This window comes from Rattus rattus, chromosome 3 (assembly GCF_011064425.1).
Source record: "Rattus rattus isolate New Zealand chromosome 3, Rrattus_CSIRO_v1, whole genome shotgun sequence".
Taxonomy (NCBI): domain Eukaryota; kingdom Metazoa; phylum Chordata; class Mammalia; order Rodentia; family Muridae; genus Rattus; species Rattus rattus.
In genome coordinates, this window is record NC_046156.1 from 50,965,607 (window position 1) to 50,985,346 (window position 19,740).

At 44.2% G+C, this 19,740-nt stretch overlaps 1 protein-coding gene across 1 annotated transcript; it reads right to left on the bottom strand.

Moving 5' to 3' along the window:
* Positions 1-1,202: 1,202 nt before the first annotated feature.
* On the bottom strand, positions 1,203-6,294 carry Lamtor5 (late endosomal/lysosomal adaptor, MAPK and MTOR activator 5). The gene is made up of 4 exons (XM_032897524.1): positions 6,065-6,294; positions 5,184-5,245; positions 3,001-3,118; positions 1,203-1,368 (listed from the first exon to the last, which is right to left on the bottom strand). The coding sequence occupies exons 1-4, from the start codon at positions 6,292-6,294 to the stop codon at positions 1,308-1,310; spliced, it is 471 nt and encodes a 156-aa protein (XP_032753415.1). The 3' UTR covers positions 1,203-1,307.
* Between the last annotated feature and the right edge of the window lie 13,446 nt (positions 6,295-19,740).

A 19,740-nucleotide genomic window follows, 5' to 3' on the forward strand; every position in this document is an offset into this window, starting at 1 on the left:
TTAAGACCTTCAAGCATCTTACTCAAAATCCTTATTCTGTAAACAGCACCTTACTCTAATGTTCTAGAATTTATTTTATATAGGGAAATATTAAATTGCCAAAGAGCAGTAGATGCTATTTAAACAAATAGACAAACTAGGACTGGCAGGATGGTTCAGTGGGTAAAAGTTTCTGCTTAACAACCTGAGCTGGATCCCCAGGACCCATGGTAGGAGAATAAACTCCCACAGCTGTCTTCTGGTCCTAACACATACAAGCTGAACTCACACACAGCTTACATGGAGCAATGTAACACACACACAAATTCCTTTTCACCTTCTTGTGCAGTACTCTGCTGAGAATCACTGAAGGCTGAAGATTATTTTTACTCTCAAATGGTTAAAAAAAAATTGTCCAACATGCCTATTTCTGATATGCTCTGGGTGATGTTTAAAATGTAGTCCCTCCCTGCCAGGCAGAGGCAGTCAGATCTCTGAGTTTCAGGCTAAGCTGGTCTACCAAATTTCAGGACAGTGAGGGCTACTCAGAGAAGCCCTGTCTTGGAAAAACCAACCAACCAACCAACCAAACAAATAACCAAACAAAGGATGTAGGCATCCCCTCAGTTAAGAGTTCAGATGGTGACTATGCTAACCCCTAGGCTTTAGTTACATACAAAACCAGGAGCACCTACTGTATTTTATAATGAGAAATAGTTTCTTGTCTTATTAAGGACTCTACAATATTACCCATGTCACTCAGGTTGAGGGAAATGTTTGGTCCATGTGCCCTTGCATAAGAACACAGACATTTTAAGACACTGAAAGAGAAGCAAGTAGTGTGGGATAGAGAACTTTTAGAGAAAAAAAAATTCACAATTTGATAACTGAAAAAAGAAAAATGAGCATTAAGTAAGAATTTTAAAAGACCAGAAATGAAGCAAACTTCCCTCAGAATAGGTTTATTGACCACAACAAAGTTCTATATACAAAGTGACCTAGACCATGACAAATGCTATATCCCAGGATTTAGGAGTTTGAAGCAGGAAGACCATAAATTTGAAGTCAGCCTGGGCTACACAGTTCTAAGCCATGATGGGATATGATCCTGGACTACAGTGGCTCTCACCAAAGAGCAGGGTGACAAAAGCCCAGACAAGGTCACCACACTCCTAACTGACGTCTTGGTAACTGTCATATTAATAAGAAGTCCACATTGGACATTAAGTGAATGGCCCGATTTCTGGAACTTTAATAGTTTTACAAGTTAACTGAGACAGGCATGACTGAATCCCGGTGGGAGACCACTGGAGAGCTGGCATCAGATGTCAAGAGGCCATTTTGTGCACAGCCACTGTGATGCCATCGTGTTTCTGGATCATAACATTCCTGAAAAGCCAAAAAGAAAATATTCAGCACACTCTTAATACATGTATCTTGAATATAAGATTAAATATATTTAATATATTTAGTTTAAGATCTAAAACAACAGCAATTTATATCTACATACAAAAGCAAATATGAACAGTCCCTGTTGAGAAGTGCCAGTCACAGACTCCTGCCAAAACCTCTGCCTGCTTTCCCATCCATAAAGGGAACTACATTCTCAAACCATGAGGCACATCTTCCTATAAGATAAATAAAATAAACAAGTAGATACCACAGATGGGCATGAAACAGCTGAGAATCACGGGTAAATATAACATAAAAAGGAAATCAATCCTTTACACATTTGAATTTTTTTTAAAAACAAAGTAATCCTTAACCCTACTATCAACATGATTCTGATTTTTTCTGGAGGTTTTTGGTGGAATCCTTGGAGTTAGACTCCGGGGCCTTGAATATGCTATCACTAGTCGGACTTCCTTCCTGGTCCTAATTTTTAGATTAAAAAATTAAAAAAAAAAGTTATGTGTGTGTCTGTATGTGCCTGAGAAGTTGTTATGTGTGTGTCTGTCTGTCTGTGCCTGAGGAGGCCAGAAAGTGGTGTTAGATCTCTGGAGTTGGAGTTACAAGTGGTTGTGAGCTTTCAAATGTGGGTGCTGGGCACTGATTCAGGTCCTCTGGAAGGGCAGTATATGCTTTCAACCATTGAGCTACCTCCCCAGCTCCTAATTTTTATTGTATGTTTTTCGGTGTCTGTTTGTGTGCTGCTTGCATGACAACTTCAGGTGTTTGTTCTCCTTTAACCATGTGGGTTCCAGGCATGGAATTCCAGTCATCACACTTGGCAAGGACGTGTATTTGCTTAGCCATCTTGCTGGCTCCTGGTTCTAATTTTAATATGCATATACATTATATATACATTAATATTAATACCCAATTCTTTCCCACCCACCCCTCCCCCCGACTGATCATAGTATGCATTTTTAAAGGTTCATACATTCTATGTCTGTGCAAGTGTGCACATACAAGTGTGTGCATGCACACACACCTATGTACATGCATGGAGGTCAGAAGAAGCTGCTAGGTGTCCTCTATCACTCTGCATCTATTCCTGGAGCTGTGATATTTCTGTGTGCTCTTATCCCTGAGCCAGAGACGCGTTTCTCTGCTAGACTGGAAGACGGCAAGCCGCAGCGAGCCTTGCCTCTGCCTCTCCGGCTTGGAGCTGAGGTCACAGGTGTTTGTCGTGTGGGCTGGGGTGTAGAATGTGAGCTGCTATCTTCAGGACTGTGGCCCACACACTCATCTTAAGCACTGGATCTCTCCAGCCCCACAGTTTTGTTTTCTTGTATCACTTAGCATTTGAATAAAGACCTTTATCTAGGAATATCTTTAAAACAGTACTTTAGGGAATTCTATGCAACTAATCAGTTTTTGTGTTTTTACTGTTTTCCTCTGGGGGAGCAAACTGACTGCTCATGACCGTTCTTCTCATTTGAATGAAGGTCTGTCTGTCATGGGGCCTGGATGTCCATCGGCTCTGTGGAACACTGACTAAAGAACCACGGTTGAATGCGCGGGAAGCCCAATCAGGTTGTCAGAACAAAAAGAAGGGGTGTGCTGACACGTACTCACCCGCTATCTGACTCTAAACACACCACAGGGATGTCAGTGGGGTCAGAGGTCAGCTTAGCTGCCTGCTGGGCGAGAACAGATATCACTCCAGCATGCTCATCCGACAGGGTACCACGGCCTAGGAAATAGTGAAAAGTGTCTAAAATTAACATGAACTTACATGTTAGTACCTTCTCCTGAATTATTTGTTAAAAAGCTCACAGCCAAAAAAAAAAAAAAAAAAAAAAAAAAAGGTCACAGCCTTTTGCTTTTACGTTAAGTTCTAACATGGAATGATATCCCCACCTGGTACTCAGCTGACTCCATCAGTGAGAACGTCTGGCAGTTAGCTGTTCTTAAATCAGCAAAGTCGTAAATGACACGTAGTTTCCAGAGTTATTCCCATCACTATACTGTCTCTAAACACCTTCTCAAGCATACAAGGAAGCTGTAATTCAAGTCAGCAATGGGCCTAACTTCATTTTATAGGAACCTTGCCGAAACCAAGAAATTCAAAGGCGAGAGTGACAAAAAGCGTTCGATATGGATAAGGAGCTTGTTGACACTAATTAATTCCTTATGGGAAATGAAATCTGAGTTTCTTTTCCTATGCTCAACCTCAAATAACAAGCCATTACTCAGAAGTCCAGTTGTAAGATCACCTTGCTAGCATATGTGAAGACCTGTGAGCAACGATTTCTGCTAGCATAAGCTGGGCTCCTTTCAAACGTCCCCTGATTCTTTACTGTTACTGCTTTAGTTTGTATTGCTAATTAGATCAGGTTCTAAGTAGAAAAGGTAACCACCAAGCTGATCATAGATTCCTGAAATAAAGGCACCAGGTGCTTGCTTACACCTGAAACTAAGGTGGCAGGCAATATACCACCCTGGCAGAAATTCTGCATTGACTATTACCACATAAAAAATCCACAGGCCAAGGTGCAGCCTCCAAGTCTACTGGAAATAGCAACTTCACACCGTGAAGGTTTTACTTACTCAGTTTTTTTTCACATGCGCATTAAAGATATTTCATTAGTGGCTTGGCAAATGCTTCAAAATTTTTACCTTAGTTCCAAATGGCTGCTTTTTGTATAAGACATAACTGTATTACTTCTATCAGTTATCATACCAGCAAAAGATCAGAGCTCTGAAAACCTGCATCAGTCATAAGAATTCCTGGGTTTATTAGTTTCTGACATTAATTAACTTTAGCTATTTACCTTTCTGGACTTAGTTCCTTATTTGTAATTGGTACAATTTATTGAACATCACATCTTGGTTCTGTACCGAGTGTTTCAAGCTTTGGAGCCAGCTTTAAAAACATCCTATCTCAACCATTCATTAGTTCTATGACCCAGGGTGAGGTACTTAAGCTCCAAGTTTAATTTCTTTACCATAAAGGACTCTGGGAGTGGGGGGGGATATTTAAGTTTTAGAATGCAAAACACTAAGTATGGTGCCTGGCTGGGTGTGGTGGTGCACACCTTTGTTCCCAGCATTCAAGGGATTGAGGCAGGCAGATCTCTGAGTTACAGGCCAGCCTAGTCTACAAAGTGAGTTCCAGGACAGTCAGGGTCATGTAGAGTAAGTTTAAAAAAAAAAAAAGGAGGAGGAATAATAATAATAATAATAATAATAATAATAATAATAATAATGGGTGTCTGGTAATTAAGAGCCCAACACATGTAACTCTTCAAAGATACATACATACACACACACAGACACACACACACACACACAAAATTACATGTATACATACACACACATATATATATGAAATCAACCCAGTGAAGAAACTGAAGCCCCAAGAGGCCCCCTGTGTTCTGAGCTCACATTGCTAGCAGACAGCATAGGAGAATGGGGTTGAAGTCAAATGTGTCTAACTAGGAAATCCCTAATTTTTACTGACAATAACTTACTGCACAGTCCCTGCACAGAGACTGCATTCAGCAATGATTGTCCTTATCTAAAGCCCTCTTCCAGACCACTTAAAATTTATTCAAAACCATTTTAGTAGAACCAACGGTAGAACAGGGAGGAACATTTCTGCCTTTAAAAAACAACTGAAAAGGCTTCAATTATCTACTCTTACTTAGAGATAATCTCTGTACCCCAACAGTAACAGGAATAAAACTACAAGATAGTAACAAAGTAAGTTAAGACTCCCAGTGAACTCCAAAGGGAGGCTAGTAGCAGACACTTACAGCCCAGATTAAGTCCTTGTGAATCTGTGCATAGGACTCCAACAATGGATGGATTCTTCATTCTAATTTTGGGAGCGCAAGAAAAATGAACCAGATGATATTAAGAAAATACTTCAAATTATTGTAGCACAAACAGGTTTTCTATGCACCGAATATTAACCACTTCAAATCAGTCCTTAAAAAAACTTCTTCCCCTTCCAAAAGAAAAACTGTGAGTAGTTTAAATAAAGGATTTTTTTTTTCACAACAGACTGAGCCAGGTACCTCTGCTTCACAAAGCCACAAACAATGCAGTTATCTATAGGGTTCTGTCCTTGGTATAAAAGCATGCTCTAGGACAGCAACTCATTAAGAAAACTGTTACGACTCTAAGTAACAGAAATTGCTCCTGGAAGGGATTAAGAAGCTGAAGGGAGCGCGTCTTCTTGTAAGACCTCCCAATTTTAAATTTTAGAGATAACCGAAAAACTTAACGGATGTATTTACTTCACAAGCGCTGAGTAACTGATGGGTTACAAACACAGGACGATGTGCGTGTGCTTTTGCACCGCGGGGGCTCAGTTTAGCACACCTGGGACACCCTTCCCCAAACTTAATCCGTTTCCCAAACTTCTGAAGAGCTACTCGACTGTAAGGACAACTTCAACACGACAGCTGATTGGGCCTCTCTCGCTTGGGCCCGCAAGACTCTAGCTCTACAAAGAAGCTCACAGAGCCTAGCAAAACTTTAATATCCAGTCACGAGCGGCCCAGTTGTTTGCAGAAGTCACCTGCTCGCCGCCCAGCGCCCCGAAGGCTTCCGGAAACACTCGCCGTCCATGCCGCTTGTCCCACTCCAGCCCCCTGTCCGGAGTCCAGGACGTGCTGCACGCACTACTCACGTGTCCTCCAAATGCTGCTCCAAAGTCGCCTCCATCCCGTACACTGTCCGCCCCAGCCCAAGACCCCTCGGCAAAACACTTCCTCCTTCACTGCAAGCCTCGGTCACGTGACTTGACCGAGGCGGGCGCGCGGACGGCGTCTCCAGAGGGAACAAATTCATCGCGGCGCCGCGTTCGCACTCTTTACGAAAAGACATAGCTACCACTACAGAACCGGTGTTAGCTGGCATTTGATTCGGTGTAATGGGCCTTCAGATTATTCTCCATCCGCAAGAAGGTCTGAGGTCGGGCCCCTGGGCCTTTTCCTGGCCTAGCATTTGGTCTTAGTGATTTTTAACCTTTGGATTTTGGTTCAAACAATGTCCAGTCCTAACCAGAGGTAGATCTTGTTTAAGTTTTAAAGTAACCAGGCAGATCCGGCAGGGTCTCATCTAGGCAATAGGGCAATCGCCAAGAAGACAGTCTTCGGTTTCTGACTCCAGGACAAGAGACTGGGCTGTATACTTTACATATCATAGCATACCTGGACTTCAGGTTCTCACAACATCCCTCAATCCCTAGCTGGCATGCCATATTCCCAGCCCTGAATTTTGCAGCCCAGGGTCTGGGCTGCCCTTCCCCCGGAGATTCCTCTTTACATAATCCAGACATTTTGGTCTTTCCCTCTCTTCTCTCTCTGCATGCATAATAGCTGCAAAACACCCCAAATGCCTAAAGTGAATTTTCTGTTTATTAGTGACCAGTTAAGTTGCTCTTGTGTCCCCTCCCCACCCTCTGCCCTGGTGATACCATTGTTGTGCTGGTTGAATATTCTTATAGCCCGATACTGTGCTTTTTTTTTTAATGGTGTGTGTGTGTGTGTGTGTGTGTGTGTGTGTGTGTGTGTGTGTGTGTGTGTGTGTTATTTACACTGTGAAGGTTTTCACTGCGAAGGTTTTATGAAAACCATGGTGTATCCATGGCTCATCTCTACCCCTTCCTGTGCAGCATGCCTTGCACTAAGCTTCCTCTAGCAATCTGACCTCTGACATTTACTCAGTCTGTTTTCTGATCCGGTGCCCATAAGAGAAGAGGCCAAGACCCGGTCACCTGATCGCTGTTTGTTTACCATATTGTTAAAATGAAACTTGCAGAATTATTATTTTTAACTTTACAGCTCAGGCTTATCTCTAATGTGTGATTCTCCTGCCTCAGCCTTCTAATGCTATAATTGCAGCTATGAGCCACATACTTGGCTATGCTTCCAGAATTGTGTGTTTGAATGTATGTTCATGTGTGTCTTGATACATGTGTATGCTTGGGTTCACTGTGTTTGTAGATTTTCATGCATGTATGTGCATGTGCTCTCTGAGGTCAGAGGTCAGCCTTGTCTTGATCCTCAGGTGCCATTAACCTTGTTTGTTTGAGACAAGATCTATCGATAGTCTGGGGCTTTGATTAGGTTTGCTTGACTGGCTAGCTTCAGGAATCTTCATGTCCTCACCCATCTCAGCTTCTTCAGTGTTGGGGATTATCTGTGTGCCACCTTGTCCAGGCACTTACCCATGGGATCTGGAAACCAGGCCCAGGTCTCCACATTTGCAAGGTAAGAATGCTGTCTGAGACATCTCCCCAGCTCCTGGTTCTAGTATTCTAACTTTCTTAGGATTCCAATTTATGTGGTGTAATCCAGGCTTTGGGGGTGCGTGCTTTGGAGAAATTACCTGAGTTATCAGGTAACACGATGTGGGATGTCCAGGTTTTAGAACCGCACTTCAGAGATACCCTTGAAAGATAGTGTTAGACTTGCATAGCATAGAGCATGCTGGTAATCCCAGCCCTTTGGAGGCTGGCGTAACCCCCCACCCACCTTTCTCTTCAGAGAAAGCCTGCTCCTTGCAAACACTATGCAGAAGGAAACAGTATCAGCTCTGCCTCCCTGGGGTCCCGAGTGGTTAAAATGTTACTGAATTGAGACTGCTCAGTTTGACCTTTCTGTTTTGTTCTGTTAAGCTCCAAGCAGAAACTGAGGAGTTTACTGAGCTCTACCCTCAGCCCAGTTCTGGCTTTTTTTTTTTTTTTTTTTTTTTTTTTCTTAATTTATTTTTATTGGATTTTTAAAAATTTACATTCAAAATGTTATCTCCTTTCCGGTTCCCGTTCATAGCCCTCCCATTCCATCTCCCTTTCCTCCCTGCTTCTACGAAGGTGCTCCCCCACTCACCCATCCTCCTCTTCCTGCCTCCCTGCCCTGACACTCCCCTACACTGTGGCTTAAAGCCTTGGTAGGGCCAAGGGCTTCTCCTCACATTGATCTGCTGCTACATATGCAGCTGGAGCCATAGGTCTGTCCATGTGAACTCTTTAGATGGTGGTTTAGTCCCTGGGAGCTCTGGTTGGTTGGTATTGTTGTTCTTATGGGGTTGCAAACCCCTTCAGCTCCTTCAATCCTTTCTCTTACTCCTCCATTGGGGAACCCATTCTCCTTTCAATGGTTGGTTGAGAGCATCCGCCTCTGTATTTGTCATGCTCTGGCAGAGCCTCAGGAGACAGCTATATCAGGCTCCTGTCAGCATGCACTTCTTGGCATCAGCAATATTGTCTGGGTTTGGTGGCTGTATATGGGCTGGATCTCCAGGTGTGACAGTCTCTGGATAGCCTTTCCTTCAGTCTCTGCTCCAAACTTTGTCTCTGTGTTACCTCCTGTGAATGTTCCTGAAAGAATAAAAAATGCAGCTAAGAAGTCAGAAGTCAGAAGTTTAAAAAAGCCCTAAATACCTCAAATTCCAGACCCTGCCCTCTACCTGTACTAGCTGACCATAAAGTTAGATTAAAATCTTAGAGAATAATCTTGAGAAGCAGGAAGCTTCTCCCATGAACTGATGGACCATAAAGTAAACAATCTTGAGAAACAGGAAGCTCCTCCTTGTGATTTTTCACTGGTATTCTCGACATTTTCCAATGATACCCTCTCTACCCGCTGGGGTTGAGGTTTCTTCCTTTAAATTCCCCTTGTCTTAGTTACTGGGGGGGTCGAACTCTACTGCCCCTGCGTGGGATATGAGTCTGGACCCCAGTGCACTGGTTCCTATCAATAAACCTCATGTTTATTACAGCAAGGACGGTCTTACGTGAGTTCTTGGGGGGTCACATCATCCCGAGACTTGAGTGAGGGTCTCCCCGCTCTGGGGGTCTTTCATTCCCTCTTCTAAGAAGGACTGAAGCATCCCCACTTTGGCATCCTTCTTCTTGAGCTTCATGTGGTCTGTTGATCCGAGACTTGAGTGAGGGTCTCCCCGCTCTGGGGGTCTTTCATTCCCTCTTCTAAGAAGGAATGAAGCATCCCCACTTTGGCATCCTTCTTCTTGAGCTTCATGTGGTCTGTTGATGGTATCTTGGGTAATTCGAGCTTTAGGAATAATATCCACTTATCAGTGAGTGCATACCATGTGTGATTTTATTGGGGGGGTGTTGTTTATTTGTTTTTGTGACTGGGTTACCTCACTCAGGATGATATTTTCTAGTTTTATCCATTTGCCTATGAATTTCATGAAGTCATTGTTTTTAATAGCTGAGTAGTACTCCATTGTGTGGATGTACCACATATTCTGTATCCATTCCTCTGTTGAAGGGCATCTGGGTTCTTTCCAGCTTCTGGCTATTATAAATAAGGCTGCTAAGAACATAGCGGAGCATGTGTCCTTGTTATATGTTGGAGCATCTTTTGGGTATATGCCCAGGAGAGGTATAGCTGGGTCCTCAGGTAGTACTCTGGCCAATTTTCTGAGGAACCTCCAGACTGATTTCCAGAGGGGTAGTACCCAGTTCTGGCTTTCTAAACCACATTACTGTCTAAACCGATACAATGTGAGCCATCTTCGTAATTTTAAACAGCCGGGGAGCCACATATGAAAACAGAAGAAATTAATTTTAACACAACTTTGTGTATCTAAGAAGTCATTTCAACATATTATTAATTAAAAAAATATTATTTTCTCCTGTCTTAAGTCTTTTAAATATGAAGTATATTTTGCACTTTGACACATTGCAGTTCACACTGACCACATTTCAAGTATTCAGTCCCTTGAGTGAACACTGGCTCCAGTATTGTCGAATATGTCTTCAGGGTATCGCAAATGATTTCGAAGCCAGAAAAATGATTAAAGGATTTTGGGAAAGCCTACGGATTAAGCTGCTTCTTAAAGTCTAAGGTAGGCCTTTCAGGGGAAGAGAAGAAATCAGGAAGAGGGAGGGATTTGGCATTTCAGAAGTGGCAGGCACAGGCTGTTGTCTCTGTCTTGCTTCTTTTGTCCTGCACAGCAGGGTGGAGGGGAAGTAAAGCTGTGGAAGCAGCCTGTGCTGGGAACATGGGAGGTGCTTACAGCGGAGCTGTGACTGCGTTGCTTTCCGTTTTCGTTAGCATTCTTGGTACTTGATGTCTCTTTATCCTCAGCTTTGAATGCTGAAAGCCGGTTCTGGAGTGGTGGCTGGAAATTCCAGGCACCTACCATAGAGGAGCTTCGGCCTCGATAGGTTGGAGTTTTCCGAATGTTTACTTAGCAGAAATGGGTACAATGCCTTCTCCATCTCCGGAGTGAGGCCACGAAGGAACAGAAGCTGTCAATATTAGCATTTTGTTTAAGCTCCGCCCCACAGTTACCTGGCAACAGCCAGGTGTGCCTGACTCAACTGTAAAAGGGGCTACTTGCCCCCTCCTCTCTTGCTCTCCTGCCTTCTTGTTATCGCTCTGCCCTCTTGCCCCTTCTCCCTCTTTCCCCATCCCCTCTCCACATGCTCATGGCTCCCCTCTCTCCACATGCTCATGGCTGACCTCTACTCTTCTACTTTGTCTCTCTGCTTCTCTCTGTTTCTACTACCCTCTCAACTCCCCTCCACATACTATACCGTCGTCTTGTGACTGGTCCTTCACGGGGAAGGGATGGCATAAAACGCAACAGGCTTCCTGGGACACTTTTCATTGTTAACATCTTTGTATGCAGGGCATCAGGGTTCTTTGTGGTATTGTAACAATACTTTGCTTTGGTCAACTTCCCAACTTCTATACCCCATTTCTTTGCTCCTACTCTCTGTACCCTTCTACCCTCAATATTCCAATGTCTACTCTTAAGTCGCATATTCTATACCGCACCCCCCTTCCTTTAAACCTATCCCCCCCACCCCCATGATCTTGTAGAACTAGAGTTTTAAAAAGGTTACTCATTGTCAGAGTCCGGATGTGCAGGGCCGGACATGCCTGAGGGAGAGCCAGAGATAGGACTTGCCAAACCAGCTATCAGCCCCAAGGACATTGACCATCTGTAGCCACCCCCTCCCCTTCCTCCACCCCCCTGAGTGAGATGAGCCACCCTACCTGCCTGCCGAGCTGCTAGAGACACGTGCTCCTTGCTGATGTAATTTTGAGCAAAGTAACTGTGCACCATTTGAAATGACCAATCATGTGTAACCCGCGAATGCCCCTAACCTCCCCTATATAAACCCCGGAGTTTGGAAGCTCGGGGTCGATTCCTCTGTCTCCTGTGTGAGATACGTGTCGACCCGGGATCCCGCTAAGACCCGGGATCTCGTTAATAAAGCTACCTCGTGCTTTTACATCAAGAATGGCTACTCATGGTTCCTGGGGGCACCCCATCCCACAATTGGAGCGAGAGACACGTCCCCCGTTTAGGGGTACGGTCTTTCATTCTCCTTTCTAGAGGAGAATTTAGATGGTGTCTTTTGCAGAGTGAGATTGATATAAAGACTATCAAATCTTTAATTTCAGTTTCTTTTGTTTCTCCCTTTCCTGCAAACAAGCTCTGAGAAATGAGAGTCACCAGTAGGCACAACAGAGAATGCCAAAGCCCACATGCTCCCCCTGGGAGTGGTACAGGATCAGAAACCCAATCTTACTATCTTGGTGCTGTTTCTTCTGCCTTGACTCCTGCATAGCCTTCCTGAGGGACTCAATTAGGTACAGTATTGGTGGGCCATGGTTCACCACCATAATCCCAGCACTCGGGATTTCTATGGATCTGAGCCTACCTCAACTACCTAGTAAGTTTGAAGAGCTACACAGAAAAATTAATAAAAAAAATAAAAGACAGAGAGACAGAGAGATCTTTAATGATGGGTCCAGCTAGGTACAGAGAGATGTGTTATCCCGGGCCCAACCTCATTGACTTGTGGACAACTCAAGTCCTGGTCACAAGCCTTCAGTGCAGTGGACCCTAATGAGCCACTAGGGGGCATCAAGGCCACAGAAAACTGCGAGAGAGAGAGAGAGAGAGAGAGAGAGAGAGAGTGAGAGAGAGAGAGAGAGAGAGAGAGAGAGAGAATATGCATGTGTAGGAGGTGGGGGCTAGAAGGAGGATGTATAAGCCGGCTGAGTTGTTAGAGAGTGGTAAGGAAAGGGTCAGATATCAAATGTGGATGGCCTTGGAGTCAGGCATACATTTGAATTCTGGCCAGGGCACTGGCCACCCATGGGATCTCTCTCTGGGGAGCCTTTGATATGGGGGTGCTGTCTTCTGGCTCATCAAGGTGTAGGGAGGATTACATGGATTACTTATGTAAGAGAGGTTGGCGCATTACAAGAGCCAATTTGAATAAGAAAATCTGTTTGTCTCCTCAGGGTGATGATGATCGAGATGACACACATGAGAAAATAACAGTGCCAAGAGATTGCTGTAGACATCAGTCTCATATCTACAGGAGAAGCTGAATCTACATAGCTTCATTATAACGCTGTGCCAGGTGGGATGGTTACATTGATTGTATTGTTAGATTTTTCTATATAAAACTACATGTTTTATGTAAAATTATAAAGTACAATGAGCAAAAAAACAAAAACAAAAACAAAAACAAGAAAAACCAGCTGAAGCTCCGGCCCTGACTCTAAGGAGAAAGGGTCAAGTAGGACAGGAGAGAAGGTAGGAGAGGTGGAGAAGGGAAGACTTGTCTTAAGGATGCCAACGTCTTGCCAGCTCAAGCGTCTTACTCTAAGTTGTAGGGCTCTGGTGGATGTCAGCAGTTGGGGTCAGGAGTGGACACCACTGAGACCTGAGACCAGATGTAAACTCGACTCCTGTTCATAGTTTTAATGAAATTAGTGGTTTATGTATAGGAGCTGACAACCATCTGACCACCGACGCCCTCTTAATCACCTCTCCCCCCCTTTTGTTGTTTTGTAGAAGCTAATTTTTCTATCTTCTGGTTACAGTTAAAGATGCAAAGCTCAGAAAACCACACAGCGTGTGAGCTGGGTGCAGTCTTACAGAGTTCCAAGCCAGCCAGAGCTACACAGTAAGTTTTGTTTAAACCTAAACAAAACATTGACCAGATCATCCTGCTTGAAAGTGATGGGGCTAAACTGTTACCCTCCCCTCTATACTGCCGGACTCTGCTCTGAACACAGTCCTGGAACTCAGGTACAGAGCCTGTGGGAACCCAGTCTACGTCTCTTACTCGAAACATGACATTTGAGGTTCAGAGAAGAGAGGTGTCTACTTTACAGCGTAAACCTCATTTCGACATGGGATTCTGGTATTCCAAGTGTCCTCGTCGTGCTGCCAGATGCTATTGAGCTGCAGTTAAACTGCTTCAGAGAGAGTCACTGTTGTAAGTTAAACCTTTATCTCTGCCATATTCACACGTGAGCACTATAACCCCCAACTGCCTTAGAATGTGGGCATGTTTGCAAACAGGGCCTTTAGAGATGGCAATCAGGTTAAAATGAAGACATTAGGGTGGGCACTAACCTCATATAATTGACATCCTTATATAAAGAGACACGTACAAGGGAAAGACAGACTCCGGCTGTAAACAGCTGTCTATAGGCTAAGAGGAGAAGCCTAGAACGTATCTCTTCCTCACAGTCCTCAGAAGGAAACTTTTCTGCGAAAATTTTGATTTGGGGCTTCTATCCTCCAGACTTGTGGGTAAACCACTTAGCTGGTGCTTCATTGTTATGGCATCCCTGCGGAATGAGGGCCTTCATGAATCCAGAAAGCCCACAAGTCAAGCAGGATCATAGACACTTGGTGATGGTTTGTTAACAAAAGTACTAGTTGGAAGGATCACCCTCTCAGAGGCAAAAAGAGAACAGATGAGTTTTCCACTTTGCTCCCAGTATAGTTCTATGGCTAAGATAGTTTTCTTCCATTGGACTTTGGCCAACCTATTTAACTTGGGCTTTGAATCTTCTTTGAAAATTTTTATTGACATATGTGTCATGTGCTTATGTGTGCATAGTGTGTGTGTGTGTGTGTGTGTGTGTGTGTTATCATGCTCAGGAACCTTCTCTACCTACTTTGAGACAGCATCTTTCATTGTTGTGTAATTAACCAACTAGGCTGGACTACCTGGCCAGCAAGTCCGAGGAATCCTCCTGTCTCTGCCACTCATTGCAAGCATGTATCACCACACCCCCCAGCATTTTTACACATGTCAGGTCGTCATGCTTTCAAGGCTTCACCAATGAGCCATTCCCTCATCTCTTTGAACCTATTTTATATCCGAGCCTCAGCTATAGAAGGAACTCAATGAATATGTATTGAGCAAATGAGTGGCAGAATAGGGTGATGGCCACTCTTATCCAAGCTTCTCCAGCCATGGAGTAGGCAGGGGCATAGGGTATGCAGCTGTCAGTAAGTAAAGGATAAAGTTAGCCACTGTGTCCTAAAGCTGAGCTGAGTCCTGATTCTAGAAAACACAGTGAAATATATTTTAGATGAGTCAAGGTAGGCTAAAAACATTTTGGAACAGGAAGCAATTTTCCCTTTGCTTTATTAATTTTGCTCCCAAGGATAAATGAGCTACATCCTTCTATATCCAAGCCTTCATTAGATGCCCAGTTAATGCAACCATGACAAATGGGAATGAAGCCCTTATGAATAAAAAGATGATCAACACCAGCCTAAAAAAATTGCAGACCAGAGAAAAGACAGCTTAGAGGAGCTGATAAAATACCTTGGCCTTAATTAGACTGTCTGCATCACACATCAAATCAGACTTAATGTTAAGATTTATTGGCTTAGAATTGGGTAAGTGAAATGAGTTCTTGAAAATAAATGGAAAAGAAATTACCTGCATTAAATATATTTTCAGGGCTGGCCTGGGCAGTGAGGCTTTTAGGTAAAGCAGGCTTATGTTGCATTGGCTACGTGTCACTCTACCCAATGACATTGACTCTGGTGAGCCCAAGGTGGTTCCGGAGACCCTGTCTGTGGGGTAACAATTGGATACCACTGCCATCCAGCCTTACTTTTGCCCTGCCAGAGTCCTTGTTGGCAGGGAAATATCTTCACATCTTTATTTCACTGCCTACCTCCCCACCCAGTAAAGAACTACTGATTCTTACCTCAGAGGAAAGGGTGGTGTAGAGCAGTGGTTCTCAACCTGTGGGTCATAACCCCTTTGGCAAACTTCTATCTCCAAAAATATTTACATTGCAATTTATAACAACAGCAAAATTATTATTTTCATTAGCAATGAAAATAAGTTTAATACACAGGAGCTGTATTAAAGGGTTGCAGCATTAGGAAGGTTGAGACCCACTGCTATAGAGACAGATGACCTGCTCAGTTCTACCCACTCCAACATGGAGCAGAGTATGTTTTCTTCCTGACTTCCAGTCTACGCTGCAACCTGCATTTTGTGTCAAGGGGTTTTACGTGCATCGCAGCATCTAGTTACCCTCTTGTGAGACCTTGGGCAAGTCCTGCAAAACTTGCTACCTATCTCTTGATATTCTAGAATTCCAGGAGAGAGTACACACAGAAGCACAGTTTCAAGGGCTTTACACATTCAGAGTAGATGAAAGCTGTTTTTGTTGTTCGGATCTTAAGAAATCTAGCAGAGGCAAACTGAATCAGGCTTGGTTGTAAGCAGTTAAGAGCTGGCTGTGGCTTACAGAATCGGATCTCTCCAATGACCTTGTCGGCCTAGGCAATATTGGAAGCACTAAAGAGCTCAGCCTGAATGCCTACTCACAAAACTCCAAACTACATGTGAAGGGCATACCTTCGCCACAGGCGTGGCACTGCTCACATCTACCCTCAGCACTGGAAGCCCCTCTGCAGCCAGGACATAACCCTCTCTATGCTACAGCCCTTGCCAGCAAAGCAGAAAGCTCCCAGAGTCTCTGGGCTGAGGTCCAGTGTAGGTAAACTCAAGCTTCAGTTGCAGAGGAGGTGGTGAAGGAGACATTCTTCGTTCTGCAAATGTTTCTAAGAGGTCCTGGACACAGATCGTCATGTCATTTACACGATTCCGGTCAGCAAATGTGGTTGTTTCAATGATAATGGCCTCTGTAGACTCTTATTTTTATGGTCACCAGGAACCATTATTAGGGAACCTTGTTGGGTGTAGTGTGTCATGGGACGGGGTGGGTTCAGAGGTTTCAGAAGCTCATGCCAGGCTCAGTGGATCAGGATGTTAAGCTCACCCACTGCTCCAGCACCATGCCTATCTGCTTTCTGCCATGATGATCATGAATTAACCCTCTAACACTGGAATTGAACTCCCAGTTAAATGCTTTCCTTCATATGAGTTGCTTTGGTCATGGTGTCTCTTCCTAGCAATAGAACGGTGACTAAGAAAGAAAACTTTAAGGGTCACCTCAAAGGGATGTTTGCATTGATAAGGGGAGAACTCAGGTTGGATGTCCGTTGTCTGTCCACTACTTAGGGAGCAACTTTATTGGGCAGCATTGCATAGCAGGCAAAGGAGAGAGAGTACTCCTATTCAATAGAGCTGGTCATTTTGAGTGGTGTGTCCAGCCAAAGAGCCAGCTTCATGCTGTGGCCTCGCTGCAGACTTAATTACTTTATGGATCTTTTGCTCCTAGTTTGCCAAGTACCGTGCTGGGTTATAGGAAAGCAAGTGAGATTTTCTTCCTCAAGGAGCTTGTGTTCTACATAGTAAATATGTTAGAGATGTGGCTGGGAGATGGCTCAGTCACTAAAGTGCCTAACAGGAGGGCCTGAGTTCAGCTCTCAGAACCTACATAAAGCCAGGAGTGGTGGTGCACACTTGTAATTACAGTGCTAGGGAGGCAGAGACAAGCAGGCCTCTAGGACTCCATGCTCAGCCAACTTAGACTGCTTGTTGAGCTCCAGATCTTGTGTCAGAAAAATGTACAGCTCCTGAGGGACCACACTAAGGTAGTGGATGACCTTTATGTGTGCACACACACAAACATACATACACATGTGTGCACACGCAAGCTAGAGAATGAAAACAAATCCTCCATTGAGCGTTGAGTAAGCTGTTTGCAGGCACCAGATTCTAAGGTGTGCTGCTCAGGACCTCTGTTTTTCAAGGACAGGGCTGCCTCTGGGAGGGATACAGAAGGGATAAGGAGGAATAAAAAAGAAGAGATATCTTGGCCCAAGATCTCTTCTGGACTGAAGTGTCTGTCTATTGCCTGTGACACAGTTAATCTTCACTGTCAACCTGACAGGATTTAAAGTCAACCTAGGAGATGACCATGGAGGAGTAGACTTAACTGAGACAGGAGGGGCCCGCCTTGAATGTGGCCATCACCATTTCATAAGCTAAGGTCTCAGACTGAAGGAAAAGGGGGAAGGGCTGAGCAGCAGTGCTCTTCTCCCCACATCTGGACTGAAGATGTGGTGTGAGCTGCTGCTTCATGTTCCTGCTGTTGAGCCTTCTCTATGGCGGACTGTACCTCCAAACAGAGCCAAAATTAGCTGTCTTGCTTCCTTAACCTACCTTTCTCTGAGATTTTGTCCCGACAAGGAAATATAGATAACTGTATGCTCCTAACACACACAAGGTACCTTGCATTCTCTAAGCTTTTAGGAACCAGGAGAAACAGGGCAGCCACCACAAGGGTCAACAGCAGAGAAGCACAAATATTCTGTGTTTTATTTTATTTTTGAGGTAGGAGTTTACTCATGTAGCCCTGGCTCACCTGGTTGAACTCAGACGTTTAACAATCTTCCTACTTCTGCCTCCCAAGTGTTGAGATTAGAGACGGGTGCCACCACGCCCAGTAAGGCAGACACTCTTTCTAAAATGTTTAATGGCTACAGATTTTCCACACTTAGGTCTCCGTCTTAGTATCTGTGAACTTGGTGTCCACTCTTGTATTTAGAGAGGAAAGTCGATTTTTTCAAAGCAGACCTGTTCATACCTCTCATCTCATTTTAAGCCTACAGTCATTCCCTGAGATCCACCTTTGAATTGTGGATAAATTAACTGAGGTATGGAAAGGTTATCAGGCAAGGGCATAGAACGCGAATGTGCCCCTGGCCTTGGGACTCAGAGGCTGGGACTGTCTACTGTTCAGGATGTTGATCTGAGGTGAGTCAGCCTCTCCTTGACTGCGTCTACTCAGCCAGCTTAAATATCACAGGCCAGTGAGTCAGTCCCATAAAGCGATCAAGACCTGCCTTCTCATTTCCCATCCCAGGAATCCGAGGATTTGAGCAGGTGCCTTCAGACACCACACAGTAAATCAACTGCCACATTAATTCTAGGCCATTGGCATTTTACCTGAGGAGAAAGTCAGAAGCAAGGAGACTAATGTCTCATTGGTATTTCAGTTGCTGGAGGAGAAGGGAGACGAGGATAATCCCATCTGTCAAGGTGGAGAGAGCTGACCTGGAACTGTGGATCACTTTAAAGAGAGTTTTTCATTCCATGGACAAGAGAATATGCAATAAATAAATCATTTCAGGGTTGTGCTTTTCTCGGTTTGTATACTCACAGTGTAAGCACAGAACAAAATCATTCACTGTTGTGTCCCGCAGCAAGTATTCTTCTGTTCAGCACATGCCCTCCAACAGCATACTGCAACCTCTTTTATGAGTTGGGTCAGAGATACACAGCAAGTTCTCTGGCCCTTTCTCCACTTTTCTCAAGATGGGCACTATGCTATTTTTCTTTCTTCTTTTCCTTCTATTCCTCTTTTCCTTTCATCCTCCTTCTTTCTTCCAGCCCCCCCCCTCATGTGTGTGTGTGTGTGTGTGTGTGTGTGTGTGTGTGTGTGTGTGTGTGTGTGTGTGGTCTCAGCTTTCTGAGTTCTAGGATTACAGGCAGGAGCTATCACACCTGCCCGACATTTTTTTTTTTAATGTATGTACACATGCAGATAGAAGAAAAACGACTCTGTGACACTAAGGAAATAGCTGGCACTTGTGAAGTGGTGATTATTGTCAAGCACTGCACATGCACACACACACACACACACACACACACATGCATGCACATGCCTTTGCATATGTGTAGAGGTTAAAGACAACTTGTAAAGATCAGTTTGTGTGGGGCTCAGGGACTGAACACAGGTTGTCAGTCTCGGTGGCAAAGGCCTTTACCCATTGATCCATCTTGCCAGCACTGATGAGGGCCCTTCTTAAGTTGTGTCTGTGTCACTGTCCAGTGACACAGGTCCTTCGGTGTCATGGCCCTTCGAGGCTTGTGATACTCTCTCGATCCTCAGGATCAGAGCTAAAGTTCGTGGGATGTGCGTGACTGGTGAATGATTCGCGTTGACTCATTTTTGTTGTCCTAAGTCACTTTTAACTTTGTCATAATATGACCCCTTATGGGCCCCATTCATAGTGTCCTTTGTATATAGGGACATGATGAACAAAATAAAGTGGGATTAAACCAAGCAAGAGGGAAAGTGATGTGCTCAAAAGGGAGGTGAATGCCAGGTGCATGGAGCCCAA

Bases quoted from the DNA above. Each gene is read 5' to 3' on its own strand.
- Lamtor5 (XM_032897524.1), bottom strand. From the start codon at position 6,294: ATGCCAGCTAACACCGGTTCTGTAGTGGTAGCTATGTCTTTTCGTAAA. The intron at 3,119-5,183 runs GTAAGTGTCTGC...ACTATTTCCTAG, and splicing joins ACAAGGACTTAATCTGGGCT to GCCGTGGTACCCTGTCGGAT. The intron at 1,369-3,000 runs GTGAGTACGTGT...TTGGCTTTTCAG, and splicing joins TGTTTAGAGTCAGATAGCGG to GAATGTTATGATCCAGAAAC.